The sequence below is a fragment of the Salvelinus sp. IW2-2015 genome, linkage group LG4p (genome assembly GCF_002910315.2).
Source record: "Salvelinus sp. IW2-2015 linkage group LG4p, ASM291031v2, whole genome shotgun sequence".
Classification (NCBI taxonomy): Eukaryota; Metazoa; Chordata; class Actinopteri; order Salmoniformes; family Salmonidae; genus Salvelinus; species Salvelinus sp. IW2-2015.
The window spans coordinates 14,893,143-14,920,938 of NC_036841.1; the positions used below are offsets into that span (position 1 = coordinate 14,893,143).

The following is a 27,796-nucleotide window of genomic DNA, read 5'->3' on the forward strand; positions in this document are numbered from 1 at the left end:
CAACAGTTTGGGGAAGGCCCTTTCCTGTTTCAGCATGACAATGCCCCTGTGCACACAGCGAGGTCCATACAGAAATGGTTTGGAAGAACTTGACTGGCCTGCACAGGGGCCTGACCTCAACCCCATTGAACACCTTTGGGATGAATTAGAACGCTGACAGCGAGCCAGGCCTAATCGCCTAACATCAGTGCACAACCTCACTGATGCTCTTGTGGCTGAATGGAAGCAAGTCCCCGCAGCAAGTGGAAAGCCTTCCTAGAAAAGTGTCTTTCCACTTGTTTGTTCCCACATTTGTAGACGGTATAATCAGAATGGCAAGAAGATAACACAGGACACATGTCAGCACCAGATATAAACAGGGATTTTCTATTTTATTTCTTCCAAATCAGAATTCTACCCTCTGTTCATGCTGGTAAAACTCAAATCGATGGTTGCCATGGCAACAGGTGAATGACAACAGAATACTTCTGCTCTCCAGCTGAGGTCAGAGTACTCATCAGTTTAACCCGCTGGGGTCAGTTGAAGCTACACTGAACAAAGGCAACAAGTCCTGGGTCATATTCATTAGGCACCAAACAAAAGAAAAGACTGAAACGGAAAGACTACCCAGACATTTTAGTGTTCCGTTGCATAACGTACCATTTTCTGTCACATGCCATAATGAACACAACCCTGATGGAGGATGGCTAGGGCTGACAATGAAAAAGGGGCAAACCTCCACATGAGAAGGTACCTGTCGCCTGCATCGCAGTGCTAGCTGCGCCACCAGAGTCTCTGGGTTCGCGCCCAGGCTCTGTCGCAGCCGGCCGCGACCGGGAGGTCCGTGGGGCGACACACAATTGGCATAGCGTCGTCCGGGTTAGGGAGGGTTTGGCCGGTAGGGATATCCTTGTCTCATCGCGCTCCAGCGACTCCTGTGGCGGGCCGGGCGCAGTGCGCGCTAACCGAGGGGGGCGGGTGCACGGTGTTTCCTCCGACACATTGGTGCGGCTGGCTTCCGGGTTGGAGGCGCGCTGTGTTAAGAAGCAGTGCGGCTTGGTTGGGTTGTGCTTCGGAGGACGCTGCTTTCGACCTTCGTCTCTCCCGAGCCCGTACGGGAGTTGTAGCGATGAGACAAGATAGTAATTACTAGCGATTGGATACCACGAAAATTGGGGAGGAAAGGGGATAAAATTTAAAAATATATATATCAAAAAAAAAAGAGAAGGTACCTGTCTAGCCTGACACATCCCATTAGCCTGACCTACTACTGATATGTGTGACCATGCAAAGTTATTTCTAGGTCATGTGCAGGCCGGGATTAGGGTCTCTAAAACGTCTGGTGTCCAGATAAAGTAGAACAACACTAAGACAGACGGAGACCTACACTGACTGCTGCCCATCAGTTACGCAAGATCCTTCTTACATGGAAGAGGTCTGTGTCTTCTTTACATGGAATGAGAGCATATGCTTGGCCATGGCTTATGTAATAAAACTGTACATGATAAGAAGAAAGCTGCCCTTAATTTGATAACAGTTGTAGGATTCAATATTTTACGCAGTAAATATTGTATGGTTTATTCACACCGAATTAACTATAAGATTTTATTTGTCCATCAGTGCCCTCACAGAAACGAGAGGCAAGACACTTCTACTTGTGATGGTCGAGTGGGCGGGATAGACAGACTAACCTACTCAAAATAGTGTGTGAGAGAGAAAGGACATATTGAGGGCAAGTTGACTTTAGGAAAATGAAAAAAAGCTTGTTTCCCTTGCGTCTTCTATGTTTTGTCACTGTGAGAGAAACCAACCYGAGGGCATCTCTTCCCCCACTGAGCTGAAGTACCTTTGCTGAATCCTGTCATGAATGACTTTATATAGTTTCAGAAGAGCCAGCTGCATTATTTCAAAGTTTGCAGCAGTTCTGTTTGACAGTTTCAAATATTAGTATCCAAGAGATAATGGAATCCATAACTCCTCAATTCAGTAGCTCTGGTCTTCCTAGATGAATTATGGCTAATAATATTAAATCAAACATACTTTTAAAAAGGTTCTGTTTAACTGTTATTTAGGCTACAGTCACTGTAAATCCTGACAAAGCTGTTTGGCAATCCAATGCAGAGGATTATTCCATCAACCTCTAAACTGAACAACGTCCAGCTGTGACAACGTCGCTCCAGGCTCCCTATTATGCATTTAACCGCCAACACTCTGTGTACTAGTACAGTACTGTTATGCTACCATGTGACGTAAAGACTAACCTTTGCATAACGTGTAGGCCTGTACCAGCGATGAGCTATAAAATCGGGGGTTGGGTTGGTTATGTATGCTGATGGAGATTAAAAAGCGCTCCCATTTTAATGACGCTCTCTGATGCGATGGCTCTGTTTAGTGTTTAAGTGCCTGAGTGCTCTTTTTTTTTGTAACAGAAATGGTGTTTGTGATGTGCTGCCAAGGTCTTCCCTTGTGTAACCCTTCAGTGTGACAACCAAGGGAAATAAAGAACAATCTACCTCAAAAATGAATTCGCCCTCTGCTAACTGCTGCATACTTCAAACGTAATTCGCTATGCTGCTGCAGAGGGCGAAGTCAAAACTTTTTAAAAAAATCATTCCTCAATAGACAATAGCATTTGTACAACTCATATGTCCACTCCTTTCATCCAGGCCATGCTGTTGCACAAATGTGAAAGTCCTCTATCTGCAATGGATTGAATTTCAGAATCATATCACACCATCATTCACCTTTTCTCATTTTACGTCATCTAAGTGAAGTTGTAAAAAAAACAAAAAACTTTCGTCCCTAAATTGACATTGAGGTGCTCTTCATTACAACCATTTATTGGGCAAGTTCAGGTATTGTACAGTTTGCTTCCTAATGAATACACCCCTGGGGACAGTTCAGCATCACCAAAGAACATTCAGACAGATGTATGACCCACCCAGAACAAATATGATTCTGTTATGTAGAATACAAAACGTGTCACATTTATTATATTTCTAGCTGCAACATTTTATTATTTATTTAACTAGGATGGATGGACATCTGGGGAGAGAAGGGAAGGGAAGCTAAGAACAAATTCGTATTTACAAGGACTTCCTACCCTGGCAACACTGGGCCAATTGTGCGCCGCCCAATCACAGCTGGATGTGATGCAGCCTGGATTCGAAACAGGTACTAGCAGTGACGCCTCTTGCACTGCCTTAGACCACTGCGCCACGAGGGAGCCCCAATATTCTGGGGCACTTCTCCCAGACAAAGATTAAAAGGCTAGTTTTGGTCTATGAAGCACTTTCAAAGGAGAACCACTAATTAGCATGCGTTTTAGGGCAAGAGGCTCAAAGGGACCAAATTACAAAATGACATTGGTTTCCTTATCTTGGACTGGACTCAATCCATAGCGCTGAAGAGCTGCATAACAGGTAGATAGAAATTTAAAGGCAATGTTCCCGCATTAGCAGAGACTCGATTCACGGTAAACACTGCATATGTCGGCTCAATCGGAAATGACCTTTAAATTTAAATCGTGCTCGGGCGCTGAACTTCAGCAATAAGGTTTGAATCCAGCCCCCTGTAAGCGGTCCATCGACAAAACCAATTTTGTAACTTGGATGAACTATCCCTTTAATCGGTGTCCAGGAAACCAGCCCCTGAACGATTCACCCGTGAACAGGGCCGACCCACTGGACAGACGTCATTTCAACATCTAGTTCTGATTTACATTTGGTTGAGATGTCAAGTTGCCAACTAATGTGAAATCAACAAAAACATTCACCATGTCATTGGATTTACTTAAAAAGTTGGGTGAAAAAGATACCAAATTCCCTTAGATTGATGACTTTTTGCTAATCCAATCAGTTTTCCCACATTGATTCAACGTCAGATGTAATTTTTGTTGTTGAAATGACGTGGAAACAACATTGATGCAACCAGTTTTTGCTCACATCACAGATTTTCACACTTGCCTCTCTGATCAGAGACAGGGTTGACACGAGGTGTAAGTAACGTTAGGCTATAGCTCCCTGTTGCCAAAACAACCTGCCAGTTATCTATATTTCATCTCCAGAGCAGCTGCCATTCCATAATGCTCAAACATGAGCAGGAACATCTGCAAACAATTGAGCACAATGGGACTCCATGAATGGGCTGGAGGTAGCTGGGRTGATCACTGAGAGAGCTGTGCAAACACACTTTGAAGCACTGACACGTGGACAGATAGGCCAACAGGTCTGCACATGGCCCAGGTATGGATGGACATCTGGGGAGAGAAGGGAAGGGAAGCAGCTGGTCATCCATCTTAACCAATCGACCAGAGGGTGATTCAATTCCAGGCCTGCTGGTTTTCATTATTTCCTTCTAATCAGGGACTGATTCAGACCTGGTGGTGAGTGAACTACCTGGCCAATCAATTACATGATTTCATTAATTGATCAATTCATTAACCATTAGCCCTTGAGGCCCATAACTGAATAGCTCTGAATTTAACGTCAGATTAGAACTTGTTATTGAGTTTGTTACTTTGTTATTGAACGTTAGATTTGAACTTGTTGTTGAGCTCTACTATATACAGTATCTGGTTGCATGAGTCAGCAGCAATTGCCACTATTATACAAACACTGTCTGCATCCCAAATGGCACCAGAGTGCACCACTTTTGACCTGGTTCCACAGGGCTCTGGGTGATTCTACAGAAGTGGGTCGCCGTTAGTTATTACATAAAACCGGTCAATTCAGAATAATGCCGAAGTCGTGTCGGAAAAACATTTTCCGGGGTGTGTTGTAATATGGAGGACCGGCAAGCAAGCCTGTTCCCTATAATGTAAACAGAAATACTTGCAATTTTTTTGAGAATAAAATACAGAAATATCTCATTTAAATAAGTATTCACACCCCTTTGCTATGACACTCCAAATTGAGCTCAGGTGCATCCAATTTCCTTTGATCATCCCTTGAGACGTCGCTACAACTGTGGCCAATTCGATTGTTTGGAAATGTTTTAGAAAGAAACACAAGTCTTTATAAGGTCACACAGTGGACAGTGCATTTCAGAGCAGAAACTATACCATGAAGTACAACCAACTGTCCGTAGATCTCCAAGATAGAATTGTGATGAGGCATATACCAGGGGAAGGCTATACAACCTTTTATAGAATGTTTCCAGGAGTTGTCTGCATCATTGGGAAATGGAAAAAAATATGGAACTACCCAGACCGACTACCTGACCAATCTGAGCAACTGGGCAAGAAGGACCTTGGGAGGTGACCAAGAACCCGCTCTGACAGAACTACAGAGTTCCTTGGCTGAGATGGGAGAACCTGCCAGAAGGACCACAGTCTTACAGCACTTCACCAAGCTGGGCATTATGCGAGAGTGGCCAGACGGAAGCCACTCCTGAGAAAAAGGCACATGACAGCAGGCCTGGTGTTTGCAAAAAGGCACGTGAAAGACTCTGATAGCATAAGGCACAATATTCTGGGGTCTGATGAGACAAAAATGTAACTCTTTGGCCTGAATGCAAAGCACTATGTCTGAAAACCAGGCACAGCTCATCACCCGTCTAACATCATCCCTACCGTGAAGCATGGTGGTGGCAGCATCATGTTATGGGGACGCTTTTCTGCAGCATGGACTGGTATTTGGTATTTTATTAGGATCCCCATTAGCTGTTGCAAAAGCAGCAGCTACTCTTCCTGGGGTCCACACAAAACATGAAACATGACATGATACAGAACATTAATAGACAAGAACAGAACTACATCACATATATATATATATATATATATATATTTTAAAGGCACACGTAGCCTACATATCACCTACATACACACTATATAGGTCAAATCACTTTACCCCGACCTACAGTTGAAGTCGGAAGATTACATACACCTTAGTCAAATACATTTAATCTCAGATTTTCACAATTCCTGACATTTAATCCCAGCAAAAATTCTCTATTTTAGGTCAGTTAGGATCACCACTTTATTTTAAGAATGTGAAATGTCAGAATAATAGTGGAGAGATTGATTTATTTCAGCTTTTAATTCTTTCACAAGCTTCCCAGTGGGTCAGAAGTTTACATAAACTCAATTAGTATTTGGTAGCATTGCCTTTAAATTGCTTAACTTGGGTCAAACATTTTGGGTAGCTTTCCACAAGCTTCCCACAATAAGTTGGGTGAATTTTGGCCCATTCCTCCTGACAGAGCTGGTGTAACTGAGTCAGGTTTGTAGGCCTCCTTGCTCACACATGCTTTTTCAGTTCTGCCCACAATTTATAATAGGATTGAGTTCAGGGCTTTGTGATGGCAACTCCAATACCTTGACTTTGTTGTCCTTTTGCCATTTTGCCACAACTTTGGAAGTATGCTTGGGGTCATTGTTCATTTGAAAGACCCACCTGTCTCTTATACACATCTAGATGTGTATAAGAGACAGCTACAATACCTTGACTTTGTTGTCCTTTTGCCATTTTGCCACAACTTTGGAAGTATGCTTGGGGTCATTGTTCATTTGAAAGACCCATGATGCCATCTATTTTGTGAAGTGCACCAGTCCCTCCTGCAGCAAAGCACCCCCACAACATGATGCTGCCACCCCCATGCTTCACGGTTGGGATGGTGTTCTTCAGCTTGCAAGCATCCCCTTTTTCCTACAAACATAACAATGGTCATTATGGCCAAACAGTTCTATTTTTGTTTCATCAGACCAAAAAAGTACGATCTTTGTCCCTATGTGCAGTTGCAAACCGTAGTCTGACTTTTTTTATGGCGGTTTTGGAGCAGTGGCCTCTTCCTTGCTGAGCGGCCTTTCAGGTTATGTAGATATAGGACTTGTTTTACTGTGGATAACCTGTCTCTTATACACATCTAGATGTGTATAAGAGACAGACGTGGTACCTTCAGGCGTTTGGATATTGCTCCCCAGGATGAACCAGACTTGTGGAGGTCTACAATTTTTTTTCCTGAGGTCTTGGCTGATTTCTTTTGATTTTCTCATGATGTCAAGCAAAGAGGCACTGAGTTTGAAGGTAGGCCTTGAAATACATCCACAGGTACACCTCCAATTGACTCAAATGATGTCAATTAGCCCATCAGAAGCTTCTAAAGCCATGACATTATTTTCTGGAATTTTCCAAGCTGTTTAAAGGCACAGTCAACTTTGTGTATGTAAACTTCTGATCCACTGGAAATGTGATACAGTGAATTATAAGTGAAATAATCTGTTTGTAAACAATTGTTGGAAAAATGACTTGTGTCATGCACAAAGTAGATGTCCTAACCGACTTGCCAAAACCATAGTTTGTTAACAAGAAATTTGTGGAGTGGTTGACAAACAAATTTGAATGACTCCAACCTAAGTGTATGCAAACTTCTGACTTGAACTGTACATTGGTTAAGGGCTTGTAAGTTAGCATTTCACAGTAAGAACTACACCTGATGTATTCAGCGCATGTGACATAACATTTGATTTGAAATAAGGGAGCGGCGTTGTGCCGTGAGGTGTTGCTTTATCTGTTTTTTGAAACCAGGTTTCCTGTTCATTTGAGCAATATGAGATGGATTGGAGTTCCATACAATAATGGCTCTATATAATACTCTATGCCTTATCTGAATTTGTTCTGGATTTGGGGACTGTGAAAAGACCCCTGGTGGCATGTCTGGTGGGGTAAGAGTGTGTGTGTGTTAGAGCTGTGTGTAAATTGACTATGCAAACAATTTGGGATTTCCAATACAATAATGTTTCTTATAAAAAAGTATAAGTGTTGCAGTCAGTCTCTCCTCAACTCTTAGCCATGAGAGACTGGCATGCATAGTATTTATATCAGCCCTCTGATTACAATGAAGAGCAAGACGTGCCGCTCTGTTCTGGACCATCTGCAGCTTAGCTAGGTCTTTCCTTGCAGCACTCGACCACATGACTGGACAATAATCAAGACAAGACAAAACTAGAGTCTGCAGGACTTGCTTTTTGGAGTGGGAGACTGGTAAGGATAGAGGGAACAATGAATGGAGCCAAATACAGGCAAATCCTTGATGAGAACCTGCTACAGAGTGACGACCTTAGACAGGGGGGGGCGAAGATTTACGTTCCAACAGGACAATGACCCAAAGCATACAGCCAAAGCAACGCTGGAATGGTGTCAGAACAAGAATGTGAAAGTCCTTGAGTGGCCCACCTAAAGCCCAGACTTGAACCCCATTGAAAATCTGTAGAAAGACTTGATGATTGCTGTTCACAGCCGCTCCCCATCTAACTTAACAGATCTTGACAAAATCTGCAAGGAAGAATGGGAGAAAATCCCCAAATCCAGATGTGCAAAGCTGCTATACAGTAGACATACCCAAGACAACTCAAAGCTGTAATTGCCGCCAAAGGTGCTTCTACAAAGTATTGACTCTCGGGTATGAAAATAAATCTAAAAACGTATTTTGAGTTTGTCATCAGTATTGTGTGTAGATGGGTGAGAAAAATGAATAAATACATGTAATCCATTTCTTATTCAGGCTGTAACATACCAAATATGGAATAAGTCAAGGGGTATGAATACTTTCCGTAAACAAAGTTTTGGAAATACATAACACCATCGAACCAAATATCAAAGAACGTTAGCTATATGCAGTTATGTTATGTTGTCTGCGTGAATGGACCATTTGAGGTTGTTAGTGATCTGCATGCAGAGGAACTTGATGCTTTTCACCCTCTCCACTGCGGCCCCGTCGATGGGGATGGGGCTGTGCTCTCTCTGCTGTCTCCTGAAGTTCACACTCAGCTATTTCATTTTGTTAACGTTGAGGGAGAGGTTATTTTCCTGGCACCACTCCACCAGGGCCGTCAGCCTCGAGGCTGTCTCATTGTTGTTGGTAATCAGGCCTACCACTGTTGTGACGTCAGCAAACTTGATGATTGAGTTGGAGACATGGGTGGCCACACAGTAATGGGTACAAGAAGGGGCTAAGCACGCACCCTTGTGGGGCCCCCATGATGAGAATCAAAGTGGCGGAGGTGTTGTTGCCTACCTTCACCACCTGGGAAACTTTCAGATATTAGATCGAAGATCACTTACCAGCTTTTCGACCAGAAATTAGATTTCCCTGAATTGGATCCTTTGTTTGAACTCCCTGAGGCAGTTCCATTCACCCGAACCCCTGAGAAGAGGAATAAGGACTGTGCTCCTAGTCACACTCAGGAGGCATGCATACCATCCACCGCTTCCGAGTATATTACTCGCTAACATTCAGATCTCCTTCCAGAGAGACATCAGGGACTGTAACATACTCTGTTTCACGAAATCATGTCTCTCTGCGGATATACTGCCCCCGTCCATTCAGCCAGCAGGGTGGAGGTATATGTTTACTGATTTACTACTCGTGGTGTGATTGTGGTAACGTACAGGAACTCAAGTAATTTTGTTCTCCCGATCTGGAAAACCTCACCATCAAATGCCAACCGCATTACCTCCCGAGATAACATTCTTTCCTTTGAGATCAATCATAGCCTACCACCCCCTCTCCCACATCCCCCTATTTTCTCCCACATCTCCCTAGTTTTGATGTCATCACTATTATTCTACAATGTAGAAAATTGTAAACATAAAGAAAAACCCTTGAATGAGTAGGTGTGTCCAAACTTTTCTCTGGTACTGTACATACTTTCCTAACTCTAAAATGTGCCGAAATAATCTACAACATCAGAGTATAACTGTTAGTGATGCAATATGCATATATTTAGATGGCTTTCTTTCATTGATCCCTATTTTCTGAACCTGTTCTCATAATGTATTCTAGTCTTGTCGACAAAATTCAAATGAAAGGTACACCGTATTTAAAGGGATGGATTCAAATAAATGTACTTAAACCCCTATTGAATGAAAACTCCATGAGAAAATCTGTTGGCCAGCAAGTGGGAGGTTTTTTAGTGGTTGAATTAAATGTATTCAGTAGACGCAAGGGGAAGCCTGGTACACGCCTGCATAAAGTAAGTCTGAATACCAACTACTGAGAAGTGCCTAGGAAAGGCATAGATTTTTTAAGTCGAAATTGGGCCCCTGCTGTAAACCCTCCCACTTGCTGGCCAAAAGATTTTCTCATGGAGTTTTCATTCAATAGGGTTTTAAGTACATTTATTTTAATCCATCCCTTTAAATGTGGTGTACATTTAATTAGAATTTCCTCAACAGACTCACTAGAATATATGAAGAGAACGGTTCAGAATATTTGGGATAAATTAAAGAAAGCTATGTAAATACATGCATATTTGTCTCCTTTTCGGCAGCAATTGGTAGGTTAAAAAATACTCTGATCTTCTATGTTATTTAGGGTTAGGAAAGTATTGATGAATAATACAAAAATAGGTTTGGAGAGCCTTAAAGCACAACATATATTGGTGAATCAAAAACAGTGGTTTGATTCATCCTGAAAGTTGCCATATTCAATTGTTCAATACATGAAAAGTGTACAATTAGGGTTGAACATTAGTCCTATAAATCTACCCTAATAATCCTCACTAATCATGGAACTGTGATGACAACAGTCATCGTGAACMGTGCGCCAGGCTCTAGGTTTAAACTGCTATGTACAGTGCATTCGGAAAGTATTCAGACCCCTTCCCTTTTTCCACATTTTGTTACTTTACAACCTTATTCTAAAATGGATTAAATCCAAATTTGTCCTCCTCAATTCACACACAATACCCCATAATGACAAAGCGAAAACAGCTTTTTAGAATTTAAAAGTATTCAGACCCTTTGCTATGAGACTCAAAATTGAGATCAGGTGCATCTTGTTTCCATTGATCATCCTTGAGATGTTTCTACAACTTGATTGCCTGTGGTAAATTCAATTGATTAGACATGATTTGGAAAGGCACACACCTGTCTTTATAAGGTCCCACAGTTGACAGTGCATGTCAGAGCAAAAACCAAGCCATGCGGTCGAAGGAATCTTCTGTAGAGCGCCGAGACAGGATTGTTTTGAGCATRAGATCTGGGGAAGGGTACCAAAACATTTCTGCAGCATTGAAGGTCCCCAAAAACACAGTGGCCTCCATCATTCTTAAATGGAAGAAGTTTGGAACTACGAAGACTCTTCCTAGAGCTGGGTGCCCAGCCAAACTGAACAATCGGGTGAGAAGGGCCTTGGTCAGGGAGGTGACCAAGAACCCAATGGTCACTGACAGAGCTCCAGAGTTCCTCTGTGGAGAACCTTCCAGAAGGACAACCATCTCTGCAGCACTCTACCAATCAGGCCTTTATGGTAGAGTGGCCAGACGTCAGCCACTCATCAGTAAAAGACACATGACAGCCCGCTTGGAGTTGCCAAAGGGGACCCTCTCCACTGCGGCCCCGTCGATGGGGATGGGGGTGTGCTCAGGACTCTCAGACCACGAGAAATAAGATTCTCTGGTCTGATGAAACCAGGATTGATCTCTTTGGCCTGAAATGCCAGGTGTCTTATCTGGAGGAAACCTGGCACCATCCATACGGTGAAGCATGGTGGTGGCAGCGTCATGCTGTGGGGATGTTTTTCAGCAGCAGGGACTGTCCGACCAGTCAGAATCGAGGGAAAGATCAATGGAGCAAAGTACAGAGAGATCCTTGATGAAAACCTGCTGCAGAGCGCATTCAGGACCTCAGACTGGGGCGAAGGTTCACCTTCCAACAGAACAACAACTATAAGCACACAGCCAAGACAACAACATATTTAAGTGCATTTGAACAGGGTATGGTAGTAGGTGCCAGGCACACCAGTTTGAGTGTGTCAAGAACTGCAACACTGCTTGGTTTTTCACACTCAACAGTTTCCTCTGTGTATCAAGAATGGTCCACCACCGAAAGGACATCCAGCCAACTTGACACAACTGTGGGAAGCATTGGAGTCAACATGAGCCAGCATCCCGATGGAATGCTTTTGATCCCTTGTAGAGTCCATGCCCCCAACGAATTGAGGCTGTTCTTAGGGCAAACTCAATATTAGGAAGGTGTTAATGTTTGGTATACTCAGTGTAAATGTACGTTGGTATAACTGACAGTGGCTACCGATAGTGACTAATATTTAACGGGATACTGTCACGCAAAATGACGCTGGAGAGACGAAGCAGGTACGGGGAGTAACATTTAATAAATGACAGACATATAACGAGACAAGCACAGCGTCAGCAAACAAAAACTTAGACAAGAAACAATCAATGCAGCAGCAGGGAACAGAGCAAGGGAACAGACAAATATAGGGGAGGAAATTAACATGTAATAAGTGAGTCCAGGTGAGTCCATTAACGCTGATGCGAGTGACGAGAGAAGGCAGGTGTGGGTGATGGATGGCAGGAGCGTGTGATGCAGGGTAATCTGGCGCCCTCAAGCGCCAGGGGAAGGGAAGAGCGGGAGCAAACATGACAGTACCCCTCCCTCTTGGGACGCCACCCGGCGTCCCACCTGGGCAAACCGGCCGAGACATGGGCGCAGGGCAAGCCAGTTGGGGCGTGAAAGCTCGACGAACCGGCAGGAGCGTGGGAGCCTGGCGAGCCGGCTCAGGCATAGGAGCCTGACGATCCGGCTGAGGCAAAACGCCTGTCGATCCCGCTGAAGGGGAGCCCGATGATCCAGTGGAGTGTGACGTGGGATGGGAAACCGCCGAGCCAGGAAAACCTCTCGAGCCAGCCAGGGCGTGAAAGCCTGAAGGGCTAGCTTAGGCACCCCGGTTCCATCGGCAGCGGAATCCACCAACGTCACCAACAAAACACAAGACAAACAAAAAAAAACTCCTGGACCGGCTGGGCAAGCAAAAACTGACGATCCAGCCTGAGGCCCGAAGTGGGATGAGCGCCATCCGAGTCAACCGGGGCAAGGAAACCTCTCGAGCCAGCTAGGGCGCGAAAGCCCGATAAGCTGGCTAGGCATCCCCGGTTCCATTGGTGGCGACCCCGAACCGCTGCAACCATTCGAAGCATCGGGGAGTACTGGCGTTCTGGTTGGAATGGTGGCAGCGGTTCGGGGTCGCCACCAATGGAACCGGGGATGCCTAGCCAGCTTATCGGGCTTTCGCGCCTGGCTGGCTCGAGAGGTTTTCCTGGCTCGGCGGTTTCCCATCCCACGTCACACTCCACTGGATCATCGGGCTCCCCTTCAGCGGGATCGACAGGCGTTTTGCCTCAGCCGGATCGTCAGGCTCCTATGCCTGAGCCGGCTCGCCAGGCTCCCAGCTCCTGCCGGTTCGTCGGGCTTTCACGCCCCAACTGGCTTGCCCTGCGCCCATGTCTCGGCCGGTTTGCCCAGGTGGGACGCCGGGTGGCGTCCCAAGAGGGAGGGGTACTGTCATGTTTGCTCCCGCTCTTCCCTTCCCCTGGCGCTTGAGGGCGCCAGATTACCCTGCATCACACGCTCCTGCCATCCATCACCCACACCTGCCTTCTCTCGTCACTCGCATCAGCGTTAATGGACTCACCTGGACTCACTTATTACATGTTAATTTCCTCCCCTATATTTTGTCTGTTCCCTTGCTCTGTTCCCTGCTGCTGCATTGATTGTTTCTTGTCTAAGTTTTTGTTTGCTGACGCTGTGCTTGTCTCGTTATATGTCCGTCATTTATTAAATGTTACTCCCCGTACCTGCTTCGTCTCTCCAGCGTCATTTTGCGTGACAGATACAAATTGTAAAAAATACAGTGCGAAGTCCAGCCATATATTTAAAACATTCGAGAAATCACAAATCAACCTGATTGGTTTGGCGCTAAACTATACATTTACACATGGCTACAGAAGTCTATAGCTTGGGTCTCCAAATTTTATCGCAAGTTATAAGGCCAGCATTTCATAAACTTCACTGTGGAAAAGGTGATATGTTGGTTGATATGCTTCAGTTTGCTGCCACGTCTGGTTTCACTTCTCCAGTGACAAAATACATCTAAATCAATTGTCATTTATATTTACAATCCCCTTATCCAAACAGTTTACTCATTTACCTAGCTCTTATACATTTTTTAAATTACAGTGCATGGAGTTTCAATCGAAAAAAATTAAGTAGAGGTTGTTCCACTTTCAACGGTGGCTCAATCTTATAAATTATGTTGCGCGCAAAGGTCGTGGAATTATGAGGGAATTAAGTCTAAATCAGAATACGGCGTATCTGTAGTCACCTCCGCCACACCTTCATTCTCATGCTTAAGTACAGTCAGAACACGCTTAGAGAGAAGTGCATACCAAATTAATTACACCCATTAACGTGCTAAACTCAGGTCAGAATTAGGAGTTTTGGCGTGACAGGCTAAYCTTCTCTGCTGTTTTGGTCCCGTGGCTATCATATAAGAGCCTGAAGCAAACCAGTACGCATACTGTGTGTGACAGAGCAGAGCAGACCCCCCCCCCTTCAGCACTCAATATATCACAAAAGATTCAAAATATCAGCATAATATAAACGTCTTTTAAGTTAGCATTGGACATTTCACCTTACTGAGCTCAGGACCTAGTCAATACAATCACAGAAAACATTGATGTCACCTCAATGAAAGTTAACCAAATCAATAATGTGCTAGTTAGGTTGTAATCGTTTTGCTGCAGGCTACACACATTATCATGATGAAACTGTGTCAAATGATATCCAATGGTATGTATGCTAGTTGGACAGAAAACAGAATATTGTCGCTGTATGTGTAATAGCATAGCAAGCAACATAGGCTAGTATAACACTTATGTGTGTTACATGCATCATATTATACTCATAAAGAGATGACATAGCTGCATTCCTTTATCTTTTGCGCGTTTCTCCTCTTCTTTCCTAAACTGGGCACCTGATGGATTATACCTTTTCTTATCCATTTGTGTTGATTTGGCACTCGAGCATCAATACATTACCCATCCCCCAACACAGTCAACCAAGAGTCAAGACTAAATCAATTCACCTTTGTGTGCAGACTGGTTTTATATTACTCTTAACAATTTCGCACAAACCAGAAAAAAAATGCAACAATATGTCTGAAACTATATTGTCACAGGATTATGAATGAATTGTGGTTTATTTGGTAGCATTTCGTAGTATGACTGATTTTACTAATTGCATTAGTACTGTACAAAGTTAGAGGTGCGCTATTTGATAGATTCCCCCGCTCCCCCTACAGTACCTCGGGCTTCAAGCGGGGAGTTCTGAGGTCAACCTACTCCCACCCCATCTCGAACTTCTGAGTAGGAGACCTTCCCAGGCAGTAGCCTGCCTAGGTCACAAACTAGAATCAGGGCGCCCACTCCGACAAGGTTAATTGACTCAGTCCCACAAGGTGACATATCATTGATGTGACGTGCAAATGAGCGATAGAAAACCGATTGTGCATATGTCACCATTCAGAATTTTTGTGCGGCCTCCCCGTGCCGTCCCCGGCAAGATGTGGCCCTGGCCGGCTGCCCATGTCGCCTATACCTAACTCCGCCACTGGAGTAGTCTTTAATCTTGCTCATTACGGTGCAACATCATTTCGCTGACTACCTTTAAGGTAGCAAAAATCTGTAAACTCCTTGGGTGTGCAGACAACTAAACAGCTACAACACTAAAATACAAAAGTTTATATTGTATGGTTTCTAGAGTAAAAGAAAATCAGTAAACAGCCAAATCGTTATATTACTTTATTCAGTTCAAGATAAAAGTACAGCATCACAATTGTGAAGAGACTTCAATAAAAACCAAAGTGGGGTCTTCATATGGGAAAATCAAGGTTTATTTATTTAAAAGAGACCGATGGGAAATGGGGAGGGAGACGCTGATTTTTTTGACCGTAATTGACCAAATCATTCACACTCTTCTCATCCTATAAAACATTATGCAACCACCTACACAGAGCCCTGCTATTCTTAGTGCTCCCATCATTTTAGCTGTAGTGGCCAGCCTTGTTTAACTGACTGACAACCCYTGAGGAATGATGCCTTGTCTTTAGAGAACAGAAAACATTTTGACATACAATTAGGACAATCAAGAGTTAAACCTTATGAAAACTAGCAACAACAAAAAAAGAAGCCATTGCTCATCAATAATTGGCACAACAATTAAGAGCAATATAGCAAGAGAGATTGTGGTCAAATTCTCCCACTGTTCCCCCCTGCGTCAAACAAACAGACTTGTGGATACCATTTGTCTCGGTGTGCAGTTTGAACGAAGTTGCTAACTAGCATTAGCGCTAGTTCACTTTGGCTCATGAAACTACCTTCATACTGGACACAGACAAAAAAATAAACAAATGGTATCCCCAAGTTCATCTAACTCCGGGGAAGTAGATACAGTGCATCATTGGCAAAATCAAAGTATCCCTTTAAGTCTAGATAGAAATGCGTAACCCACAACCAATGTTCTCAAACAAATTAAACCGTAATTCATTGTACACACACAGGACAGAAAGAGAGGATGGGGTGCTGCACAACAGCTTTTCTGAATACATGAGAAATGTCCCAGGAGAGGAAGCAGCACATGTAAACAAATCTGTGGGTGCCTTAGCCTTGCGGTTCTTCACAAGCAAATAAAACAGCCTTCCTCACCATCTGCTGCAGCAATAGCATGTGTCTAGCACTTAGACAAGCAACCAAGAGATGGCTTGCGTGTTCTGGGTGCGTCGTACAGAGAAATGTGGCAGCGAAAGGGGCCGTGCTAATAGAAACGTTACAGTCAACGGCTATGTACGTGCGGGGAGGAATGTGTGGGTCAAACCAGCAATGTTACTTATGCACAGTGGTCAGCATACTGTGCTTAAAATGCATGTTTCATCACACTTGGAGAAGCAAAAGATTTACAGCGAGGGGAAATTAGAAGCCTGCGCTTTTCTTGGACATTTTATTTTCAGAGTAAAAAAAAAAGAACTATAGATGTTAATAGGGGCCATTAATTCACCATTTGCTCTTGAACATCAATAAATATATTGTGAAAAGTGTTTTCAATGTCGTGCCATCTTGGGTTTTTGTTTCCTCTGGATAGCCAAGCTTGGGTTGGTTTATGCCAGGGCCAGAACTATGGGGAAAAACATAAGGAATCAGAAGAATGACAAGATGGACTAACGTTCACATTGGGCAACACATTCAGCAGGGCATAACATTGTGGAATGCTCAGATATACATAATATAGAAACAGCCTAACAAACATGCTTCTTTGACATGTAGCACAAGGACCTACGGCAACTCAATTAAGGACATTTATATCAGCAATGTTCCACAACGTGCCAAACTGAACGTGGCCCTATGAGGAGACTTCATAGAAGAAAATGGACAGTGTACTATACTTACCACGTATAGCTTCCTGGGCAAAGTACTTAACATCCATATCGGTGTCTGTGGCTAGTTTCTCCAGGACTGGTTTCACCTCGGTCTGCAGGGCACTGAGAAAAACAAAAACGTTTCATACAAAGCACACATTTTCCCCACACTCCCATGCCATAATTGATTAGCTGAGTGCTAGAATTAAGCATGGACATCTGGGTCAAGTTCAGTAGATGCAAAACATACTGTGACGGAATAACAAATTAGCATCCTTACTGGACCAGTTCAAGCAAGAGCCTCCTCCGTTTCAAAATATTTTCTCCCATTTTGTGCCTACTGAACACGACCCCGATGTAGACTGTGTACAATTCATTGGAGATGGTTGTTCAGGTATGCCTGAACGATATGAACGAGGTCTTTGTGGTGGATGAGGAGGACCTACTTGCTGTCCAGGACAGGGCCGATCTTCTGGAGAGACTTGGCCACATTGAAGCGCACATTGGCCACCTGGTCGTTGGACATCTTGAGGACCACAGGCAGCATATGCTTAGTGGTGATGTCCTGGCCACAGGCCTCAGACAGTGACTGGGGTGGATGGCACGGAAACCAACAACGCATAAACAAATGATTGTTAGACAAGTGACTAAGTCACTCTGGATAAGAGCATTGATAAATGCCTAAAATATAAGGATGTAAAATAAAGTCATGATAAAACAGTACGATTTAGTTTTAAAACAAACATTTTTCAAAAATGGCTTGGTTTAAATCCATCTGAGGTTTAATGACATGAGCCCTATACTACTAATCAGGTTTGAAAGGTAAGCGAGGTAACTTTGGTCAACTGAGTTTAACGCGGGATAACCGGTCATACGAAAGTCTCACCTTTTAGCCAGGTACATTTCTACGCAAAGAATCCTTCATAACTAACCTGCTCCAGGGCAGGCCGCTAACTCCACTTACCCTGAATGAAATGACAGAGCCGCGAGGTGAGGACCACTGAAATCAGATTCCCTCCCTTTCGCAAAGATTGCATCATCCGCTTAATTTGAGGAAGACGACCGATTCAATATTTTATGAATCAAATGTGTTAATAGTAATAAAATACACATCAAACATTTAGTGTGACAGCATGCATTTGAAAGTTCACACACAGTAAAACTTTTGTATGACTTAATACAATCATTTMAMMGYMGGGGGGGGGGGGGMGGGGCTGTTTGTGCATTGTTGTGCTTTTCAATCCACTAATGATACGTAATAAAAATACCCACTTCTAATATCCTGTTTTACACCATAGCCTGCAAAATTTGCAAGATCTTCTTTCCTGTTGATTTCGGCAAAAGTCAAATTGTGGCATTGAATCGCCCATGGATTGATGGTTCAGCGTCAACTCGATGAATAGTTTGGCGTTCAACTACCCATGTGCGACATGCACGCGCAGGTACAAGCCACTTTATTTGGCGGCAGCTACATGATCAATATCCACCTTGGTAATATGGCTAGCTCTATAAAAACCTGAGTAGATCTAGCTTCCATCTTAGTATAAGCCTATGGTCTCTGAGGGTTTGTGTGGTGTGAAGGTCAGGAGGACTCACGTTGATGCAGAAGAGCGTGGTCATCCTGTGCAGGTAGTTGGGGTCGTTGGCCATGCCCAGCACCTTYGGCACGATGGTGTTCTGCGCCCACTCGGCTCCAAACTTCTCCACCAGCTTCATCAAGTTACAGGTGGCTGCCTCGCGGATAGCGTATACTGTCGACAACACAAACACGCTTAGAGACCTTGGCCTGTAGAACTAGATAGAAATTAGTACTAGTAGTATATTTGTTGTAGTTGTCAGGAAAAAAAAGATTGTGTCAGAGCTTTCCTTTACCAAACTATAATATTATTTTAACTTGGTGGACCTATTGACTAGCATTTCTCAATTGAAATGGCAATCCTACCAAAAAGAAAATGTGTACAAAACTCAATTACACAGATCAAAGCTCAATATAGACATCCAAACTCTACAAGAGTAGGCAGTCAGTACAATACTCAGTAAAAAACCTCAAATAACCAGCCCTTGAAAATGTTTGCCAGGATTCTTGGTTCTTTTGAGCTCTTTCCATTCCAGTTTGGCAGCTATCTTTGGATTATTGTCACAGTTTGTTTGCCTTGTAACAAATAAATATTGGCAAAAATCCCATTCGCGTGGAAAACATGTCCATCAGTAATCATGGCTAAAGAGGCTAGTGAATGCACAACTGCTCAAAACACTCAACTGTGCCCAGAATACAGTGACTTGACATCTGGGTACACACAAGCCTGATTTCCAGATAATCGATACTAGCTGTTGGACAAAGAGCGGGAGACCAGGGGGCCTGGGTACAACACATTTCTAAACCACTGACTAACCGAACCCTATTTGGCCCCTAATACAGCCATAAACAGACTGCTAGAGAAACACGTTGGGGTTAGAAGAACCATGCCAATAGCCTGTGGAGCCACAATGGGATATTAAAACCTGTGTGACACTGGCCGTGTCCAAAATCAGTCTTACCAACTTCTTACTAAAACTACATACTGTGTGCTAATCATACTACTTGGAACGTACTGTTTAGTATAAAATGTATGCGATAGGCCAAAAGAGATGCAATCTTGCTGTTGAAGGCTTTATGTACAGGTTGGCTGATAATGATTCTGAACAGTCAGATTGCAGCTTCTCGTCATTGTTGCTGACTAAGACGGGAATCGTAGGTGGCTCTTGGTCCAGCTCGTTGTGTTGATACCACGTCTTGTTTTGACAGATGTTATGCAGTACTTCCCCTGTATTCAATTAGCATAAATTTGAAACGCAAACACACCCCACCACTCCAAATTTGCCAGGTACTCACTGATGTGCATAAAAGGGATATACCTGCAAGAAAGTGGTCAATAAGTGGGTCAAATACATTATAGTACCAGTCCAAAGTTTGGACACCTACTCATTCAAGGATTCTTTATTTTTTACATTTTAGAATAATAGTGAAGACATCAAAACTATGAAATAACATATTGAATCGTGTAGTAAACCCCCCCCCCCCAAAAAAAAATAAATAAGTGTTGACCAAATTACAATATATTTTACATTTGAGATTCTTCAAAGTAGCCACAGGTCCCCCCCTCCCGGATCCGGGATCATCCTCATCAAAAAAGCTGACTAGCATAGCCTAGCGCCACAGGGATATCATATAATATAATATCATGAAATCACAAGTCCAATACAGCAAATGAAAGATAAACTTCTTGTGAATCCAGCCAACATTTCCGATTTTTTAAAATGTTTTACAGCGAAAACACAATATATATTTATGTTAGCTCACCACAAAAGCCGAACACAGAACGCCATTTTTTCACCGCAAACATAGCTTTCACAAAACCCACAAATAGAGATAAAATGTATCACTAAACTTTGAACAACTTCATCAGATGACAGTCTTATAACATCATGTTATACAATACATTTATGTTTTGTTCGAAAATGTGCATATTTATAGCTACAAATCCTGGTTTTACATTGTGAATATGGTGCCAAAATGCACCAAATTGTCCGGAGAAATTTTGGACAGTCACGTAATCTAAGCAAAAAACGTATCAAACTTTGCTAAAAAATACATGTTGTACAGCAAATGAAAGATACACTGGTTCTTAATGCAACCGCTGTGTTAGATTTAAAAAAAATTACTTTAGTACAAAGCACAGCATGCAATATTCTGAGACAGCGCCCAGCCATTCTCCGCCATGTTGGAGCCAACATATTCCACAAAAATACGAAATAACATCATAAATATTCTCTTACCTTTGATGATCTTCCATCAGAATGCAGTGCAAGGAGTTCTAGTTCCACAATAAATCGTTGTTTTGTTTTAGAATGTCCATTTCTTCTGTCGAATTAGCAACTTTGGCTAGCATGGTGGAGCGCACATGTCCATGAACTCTTGGCGCATGGAACGAAAAATTACAAAAGTCATAATAAAAGTCGAATAAACTCAGTTGAAAAAGCATCTTTATGACGTTTTTCTCATATGTATCCAATAACTTCCAAGACGGAGCATTTCGTCGTGTCTACCTAATGCATTGCAGAAAACAATATGGTGCTCTCTGGTGCGCAGCAAAATACTGCCAATATGGCGGACCTGTCACTCCAAAAGCTCTCATTAGGTCTCACATCAAGCTAGACACCCCATTCAACATTCTACTGCCTGTTGACATCTAGTGGAAGGCGTATGAAGTGCATAGAGATCCATAAATAAAAGGCAATTGAATAGGCAAGGCCTTACACAGAGACCCATTTTCACTTCCTGTTTGGAAGTTTGCTGCCAAATGAGTTCTGTTTTACTGACAGATATAATTCAAACAGTTTTAGAAACTTCAGAGTGTTTTCTATCCAATAGTAATATGCATATCGTATGATCTAGAACAGAGTACGAGGCCGTTTAATTTGGGCACGATTTTTTCCCAAAGTGGAAATGGCACCCCCTATTTCCAGGAGGTTATTAACACTCTTGGTATTCTCTCAACCAGCTTCCCCTAGAATGCTTTTCCAACAGTCTTGGCGTTCCCACATATGCTAAGCACATGTTGGCTGCTTTTCCTTCACTCTGCGGTTCAACTCATCCCAAACCATCTCAATTGAGTTGAGATCGGGTGATTGTGGAGGACAGGTCATCTGATGCAGCACTCCTTCACGCTCCTTTTTGGTCAAATAGTCCTTACACAGCCTGGGGTGTGTTGGGTCATTGTCCTGTTGAAAAACAAATTATCGTCCACTAAGCGCAAACCAGATGGGATGGCAGAACGCTATGGTTGCCATGCTGGTTATATGTGCCTTGAATTCCAAATATATAATTGACAGTGTCACCAGCAAAGCACCCCGACACACCACCTCCTCCATGCTTCACGGTGGAAACACACATGCGGAGATCTGTTCACCTACTCTGCGTCTCACAAAGACACAGCGGATGGAACCAAGAATCTCAAACTTGGACTCATCAGACCAAATTACAGATTTCCACCGGTCTAATGTCCATTGTTTGTGTTTCTTGGCCCAAGCAAGTCTCTTCTTCTTATTGGTGTCCTTTAGAAGTGGTTTGTTTGCAGCAATTAGGCCATGAAGGCCTGATTCACACAGACTCCTCTGAACAGCTGCTGTTGAGATGTGTTTGTTACTTGAACTCTGAAGCATTTATTTGGTCTGCAATTTCTGAGGCTGGTAACTTATGAACTTATCCTCTGCGGAAGAGGTAATTCTGGGTCTTCCTTTCCTGTGGCGGTCCTCATGAGAGAGTTATAGCATAGCACTTGATGTTTTTGCAACTGCACTTCAAAGTTATTGAAATTTTCCAGATTGACTGACCTTCATGTCTTAAAGTAATGATGGACTGTCATTTCTCTTTGCTTATTTGAGCTGTTCTTGCCATAATATGGACAAATCTTCTGTATTCCCCCCCATCTTGTCACAACACAACCGATTGGCTCAAATGCATTAAGAAGGAATTCCACAAACTAACAAGGCACACCTGTTAATTGAAATGCATTCCAGGTGACTACCTCATGAAGCTGGTTGAGAGAATGCCAAGAGTGTGCAAAGCTGTCATCAAGGCTACTTTGAAGAATCTAAAATATATTTTGAGAAACACTTTCGCGCTTACTACATGATTCCATGTGTGTCATTTCATAGTTGTGATACCTTCACTATTATTCTACAATGTAGAAAATATTAAAAGTAAAAGAAACATCCTTGAATGAGTAGGTGTCCAAACTTGACTGGTGTGCGTGTGTATTTTTCCAGGTAACTATCACATCTATCTATCTATCTGAAATTGGTATTTCAGTAACTCAGATAGCACAACTGGGCATAAGCAATTGCAAAAACTTCACACTTTCTCTCAGCCCCATGGCAAAATGTGGTGAACTACAGAAAATTAGCTTGAAAACAAATAATCTCTGCTGTCAAGAAAGCATAACATGTCGGTCAGAGACAGCAGCCCTCCACATTAACTTTGCCACCGCTGCTGAAAAAAACTCTAAGGGAAACTCACGTCTAAGCTAATATGGCAAACATTAGTTAGCAAGCTAACCAACAACTGTAACAATGTTTGAGAGACAAGTGCTCATTGTGTAAATGTATTTATGTTTCAATAAACATTTGGAGACTAAATACAGTCTACATGTTGTCAACAGTCTAAGCCAGAGTCCCCCGCCAGATTTGACCCATAGTTGGGTAAGCAACGGTTTTGTTGCTAAACGACCAACCCGTCTAAAGAACAATCTAAAAAGGGAGCAGGTAAAAAATAAATTCTGCTGACATTAAAAGGCAGAGCGAAGAGACGTAGCCAACAAGGTCTCCATATCACATGCAAACCAAACCAGCGCATTCAAAACACCAAAAATACGTAAACTGCAAGATGCGCCTATTTTTCAGAGTGGGGTTGTTACAATACCAACATTTTACTAACAATGTGATAACAGGCCAAGTATCACCGGTATCGTGATAACCAGGGTTTGTCCCACCCCCCCAGGATGCCTGTTCCCGTATTCTATACGTTCTGCACAAAAACCTGTCCCTGATAGTCACATCTCTACAGGCTACTGCAGAAAATAGCTGATTTGCTCATATTCAAATGCCTTCCTGTTACGGTGTATTACAGTATGGTTTGTATCCTAATTGGCACCCGATTCCCTATATAGTGCCCTACTTTTTATTAGAGCCCTATGGGTATTGGACTCCCGAGAGGCGCAGCGGTCTAAGGCCTTGCATCTCAGTGCTAGAGGCGTCACTACAGACCCTGGTTCGATTCCAGGCTGTATCACAACTGACTTGCCTAGTTAAATTAAATAAAGTAGTGCACAATATAGGGGATATGGTGCCATTTGGGTTGCAGCCCATTGCAGTAGTTTTCCCATTCTATCCAGCTCAGCTACAGAGGGCAGCATGCAATTAAGGAGAGAGAATTTGGCCTCTCCCAGTCTAAGTCACTGGGTTGTCATCAGACCTTTGTCATTGGCACAGCCGTGAAGCTTAGAGAGAGCTGCAGCCTGACGCGTCTCCATCTCTGCCCCCCCCCCCCCAAACCACATAGGATGCAGGGGAGGAGGGAAGCAGTGAGAGCAGCATGGGACACGATCCTTCTGGGACGTGACTCCACCTCTGTCCAATGGAGGAGGACACTAACTACTGACTAAGCTCACAGAGGACAAGTGTGACGTGTATGGGGGAGGGGTCTTACCGTGGTCAATGAGCCATGCCATGCAGAGGGTGTTCAGCTTCTCATCAAAGAACTCCACTCCCTGGAAAAGAGCGATTAGGAGAATAATTTTCTAAACCATTTACATATCCAAACATTACAGTGCAAGCAACACTATTATTGAATAGGGTTCCAATTCAACCAAAAATTGAGTTCTACTCAGAAAGCAAAAATAAAGCTAGCTGAATTACTTATACTTTGCATAGCTCTTTTTTACAAATTCATGGATGATATTAGTGACGAGCACTTGCCCACCATAAATTGTGGCACATATGCATGGCACGAGGCAGATGTAGGCCACAGACAGATGTGTGATTAGGGGGAAGGGAGGATGTGACAGACAGGTCTTCTGAGGTGGGACTGGAGGGGGCTCTGATCAAAAGTAGTGCACTATATAGGGGAAAAAGTGCAAGTGCTCTAGTTACAAGTAGAGCACTATATAGGGAATAGGGCGCCGTTTGGGGACGCAGCCGATGACTCACCAGCTGTCCGGCCAACAGGGGCATATACTCGATAATGGCCAGGCGGACCCTCCACTTGGCGTCCTCGGCCAGCTCCACGATAGCAGGCAGCAGCGACTGGGAGAGCTGACGGATGCCGATCACCTCGTTGACACAGTCCAGGTTGGAGATGATGTTGAGGCGCACCTCAGGGCACTGCAGGGCAAGAGAGAGATCTCTTGTTTAAGTTGTGGGGACAATTACATTTCATATGTCTGTCTTCCTTTAAGAATGAAAGCCATTTTATTTCAAGTGTTCTTAAGTGGCAAAAATCTTTGCGACAGAAAATCTGAGCTATTGCTTATGCTTCCCCGTCTGCTTGTAATGACGCCTTTCTTGGCTCCAATCGCAACATGACATTAGCAACAACGGCTAAAAGAATTGCCAAAGACATTCCGCTCGTTCCCAACTCATGCTGCCAGTCCCAGGCCCTTGATTCTTAGCGTCCGAACGTGCAGACAAATTTCACATCAAGCTTTTTGTGAACCAAATAGGATACGACAGAGTTGGCAGCCAGCTGAGGGACAGTACAAAATCCAATAACTAAATATTTGGAGTAGAAATATTGACGAAAACAGATTATTTTTATATCCGTGAGTCATTCGGGCTGTTTTGCACCTCAGTTGTCCGTTTTGACTGTAATCCTTTATGACACAAACCCTGTCAACTCAGCGTTGGCTGCAAGGCAAACTAGAACATCTTTTAATAGTAAGGCTGCCATAGATGACAGCCAATCGTGTCTGTGTATTTGTGCACCTTTATTTTTTTTGCAGGGCAGTTTGCGTCATCTGCCCAAACCTTTCCACTCCAGTATCAATAAGCCACCAGAAACACAGTGCCTTACATATATACCCCTTGACTTTTTCCACAGTTACATTACAGCCGTATTCTAAAATGGATTAAATTCATAAAAATCCTCAATCTACACACAATACCCCATAACGACAAAYCGAAAACAGGCTAGAAATCTTTWAAAATGTCAAAAGAAAAAACAGAAATACCTTATTTACATAAGCATTCAGACCCTTTGCTATGAGACTTGAAATTGTGCTCAGATGCATCCAGTTTCCATTGATCATCCTTGATTGGAGTCCACCTGTGCCAAATTCAATTAATTGAACATGATTTGGAAAGGCACACACGTGTCTATATAAAAGGTTCCAGAGTTGACAGTGCATGTCAGAGCAAAAACCAAGCCATGAGGTTGAAACTGCCTCCCCCCATAGAGCTCCAATATATTTAGAAAAAAATATCTGCAGCATTGAAGGTCCCAAAGAACACAGTGGCCTCCACCATTCTTAAACGGAAGTTTGGAACCACCAAGACTCTTCCTAGAGCTGGCCACCTGGGCAAATTGAGCAATCGGGGGAGAAGGTTCTTGGTCAGGGAGGTGACCAAGAATCCGATTGTCACTGACAGAGCTTACTCTGTGGAGATGGGACAACCTTCCAGAAGGACAACCATCTCTGCAACACTCCACCAAATCAGACCTTGATGGTAGTGGCCAGACGGAAGCCACTCTTCAGTAAAAGGCTCGTGACAGCCCACTTGGAGTTTGCCAAAAGGCACCTAAAGACTCAGACCATGAGAAACAAGATTCTATGGTTTGATGAAACCAAGAATAAACTCTTTGGCTTGAATGCCAAGCGTCACYCCTGGAAGAAACCTGGCACCATGTCTACGGTGAAGCATGGTGGTGGCAGCATCATGCTGTGGGGATGTTTTTCAGCAGCAGGGACTGGGAGAATAGTCAGGATCGAGGCAAAGATGAACGGAGCAAAGTACAGAGATCCTTGACGAAAACCTGCACCAGAGCACTCAAGACCTCCAAACGGGGTGAAGGTTCACCTTCCAAGAGGACAATGACCCTAAGCACACAGCCAAGACAAGGCAGGAGTGACTTTGGGACAAGTCTCTGATTGTCCTTGAATGGCCCAGCCAGAGCCCAGACTTGAACCTGATCTAACATCTCTGAAGAGACCTGAAAATAGCTGTGCAGCGACGCTCCCCATCCAACCTGACAGAGCTTAAGGGGATCTGCAGAGAAGAATGGGAGAAACTCCCTAAATACAGGTGTGTCAAGCTAGTAGCATCATACCCAAGAAGACTTGAGACTGTAATCGCTGCCAAAGGTGCTTCAAACTAGTGAATAAAGGGTCTGAATACTTACGTAAATGTGAACAGTGTTTTAATTTGAATATATTTGGAAACATTACTAAAAAACTTTTTGCTTTGTCATTATGGGGTATTGTGTGTAGATTGATGAGAAAAACAAACAACTTAATCAATTTTAGAATAAGGCTGCAACGTAACAAGCTGCGGAAAAGGCCAAGGGGTCTGAATACTTTCCAAAGGAACTGTATGTAAATGTAGTCGGCTAGCGCCCTAGTCTTACGCCATCTGGATTTTGGCTGCGATACAGGCCACAGTTAGGAAGGATATGTCAGAATGAAACCACACAGAATGAAAACCTCAAACAGCCTACCACCACTACAACAACTGTCACCAGGAAAAAGATTCAAACCCTATCAGGGTCATCCCTTGGTTTTTATACTCCGGTATGGAGCCAGCCAGGTACATCTGATCCTGAACAAGGCCAATAGCATTAGYGGATATTAAGYGGGTGATCAGATCAGACTCCAAGTCCAACCAGTCCCTACCAGTTCCAGCCTATTTTCTGCCATTTGGTGCCTAATGAATAGAACGAATAGGAGAAGTAGTGACTGGTGTTTACCTCGTCCTTGAGCTGGGCCAGGAACAGAGGCAGCAGGTGCTCCACTGTGTTGTCTTTGCCCAGGATGGTGGACAGGCCCATGATGACAGAGGCCAGGGCAGACTTCAC

The 27,796-nt window shown here is 43.4% G+C and overlaps 1 protein-coding gene across 1 annotated transcript in view; it reads right to left on the reverse strand.

Moving 5' to 3' along the window:
- Positions 1-15,565: 15,565 nt before the first annotated feature.
- LOC111960566 (serine/threonine-protein phosphatase 2A 65 kDa regulatory subunit A beta isoform) overlaps positions 15,566-27,796 on the reverse strand; it is a 17,659-nt gene continuing 5,428 nt past the window's right edge. The window contains 7 exon segments of the mRNA XM_070438297.1: positions 15,566-16,949; positions 17,222-17,313; positions 17,637-17,779; positions 18,787-18,941; positions 24,437-24,497; positions 24,937-25,110; positions 27,689-27,796. The exon segment at positions 27,689-27,796 is cut by the window's right edge and continues 51 nt beyond it. Of these exon segments, the coding sequence (XP_070294398.1) occupies positions 16,933-16,949; positions 17,222-17,313; positions 17,637-17,779; positions 18,787-18,941; positions 24,437-24,497; positions 24,937-25,110; positions 27,689-27,796 (750 nt within the window). The 3' untranslated portion in view covers positions 15,566-16,932.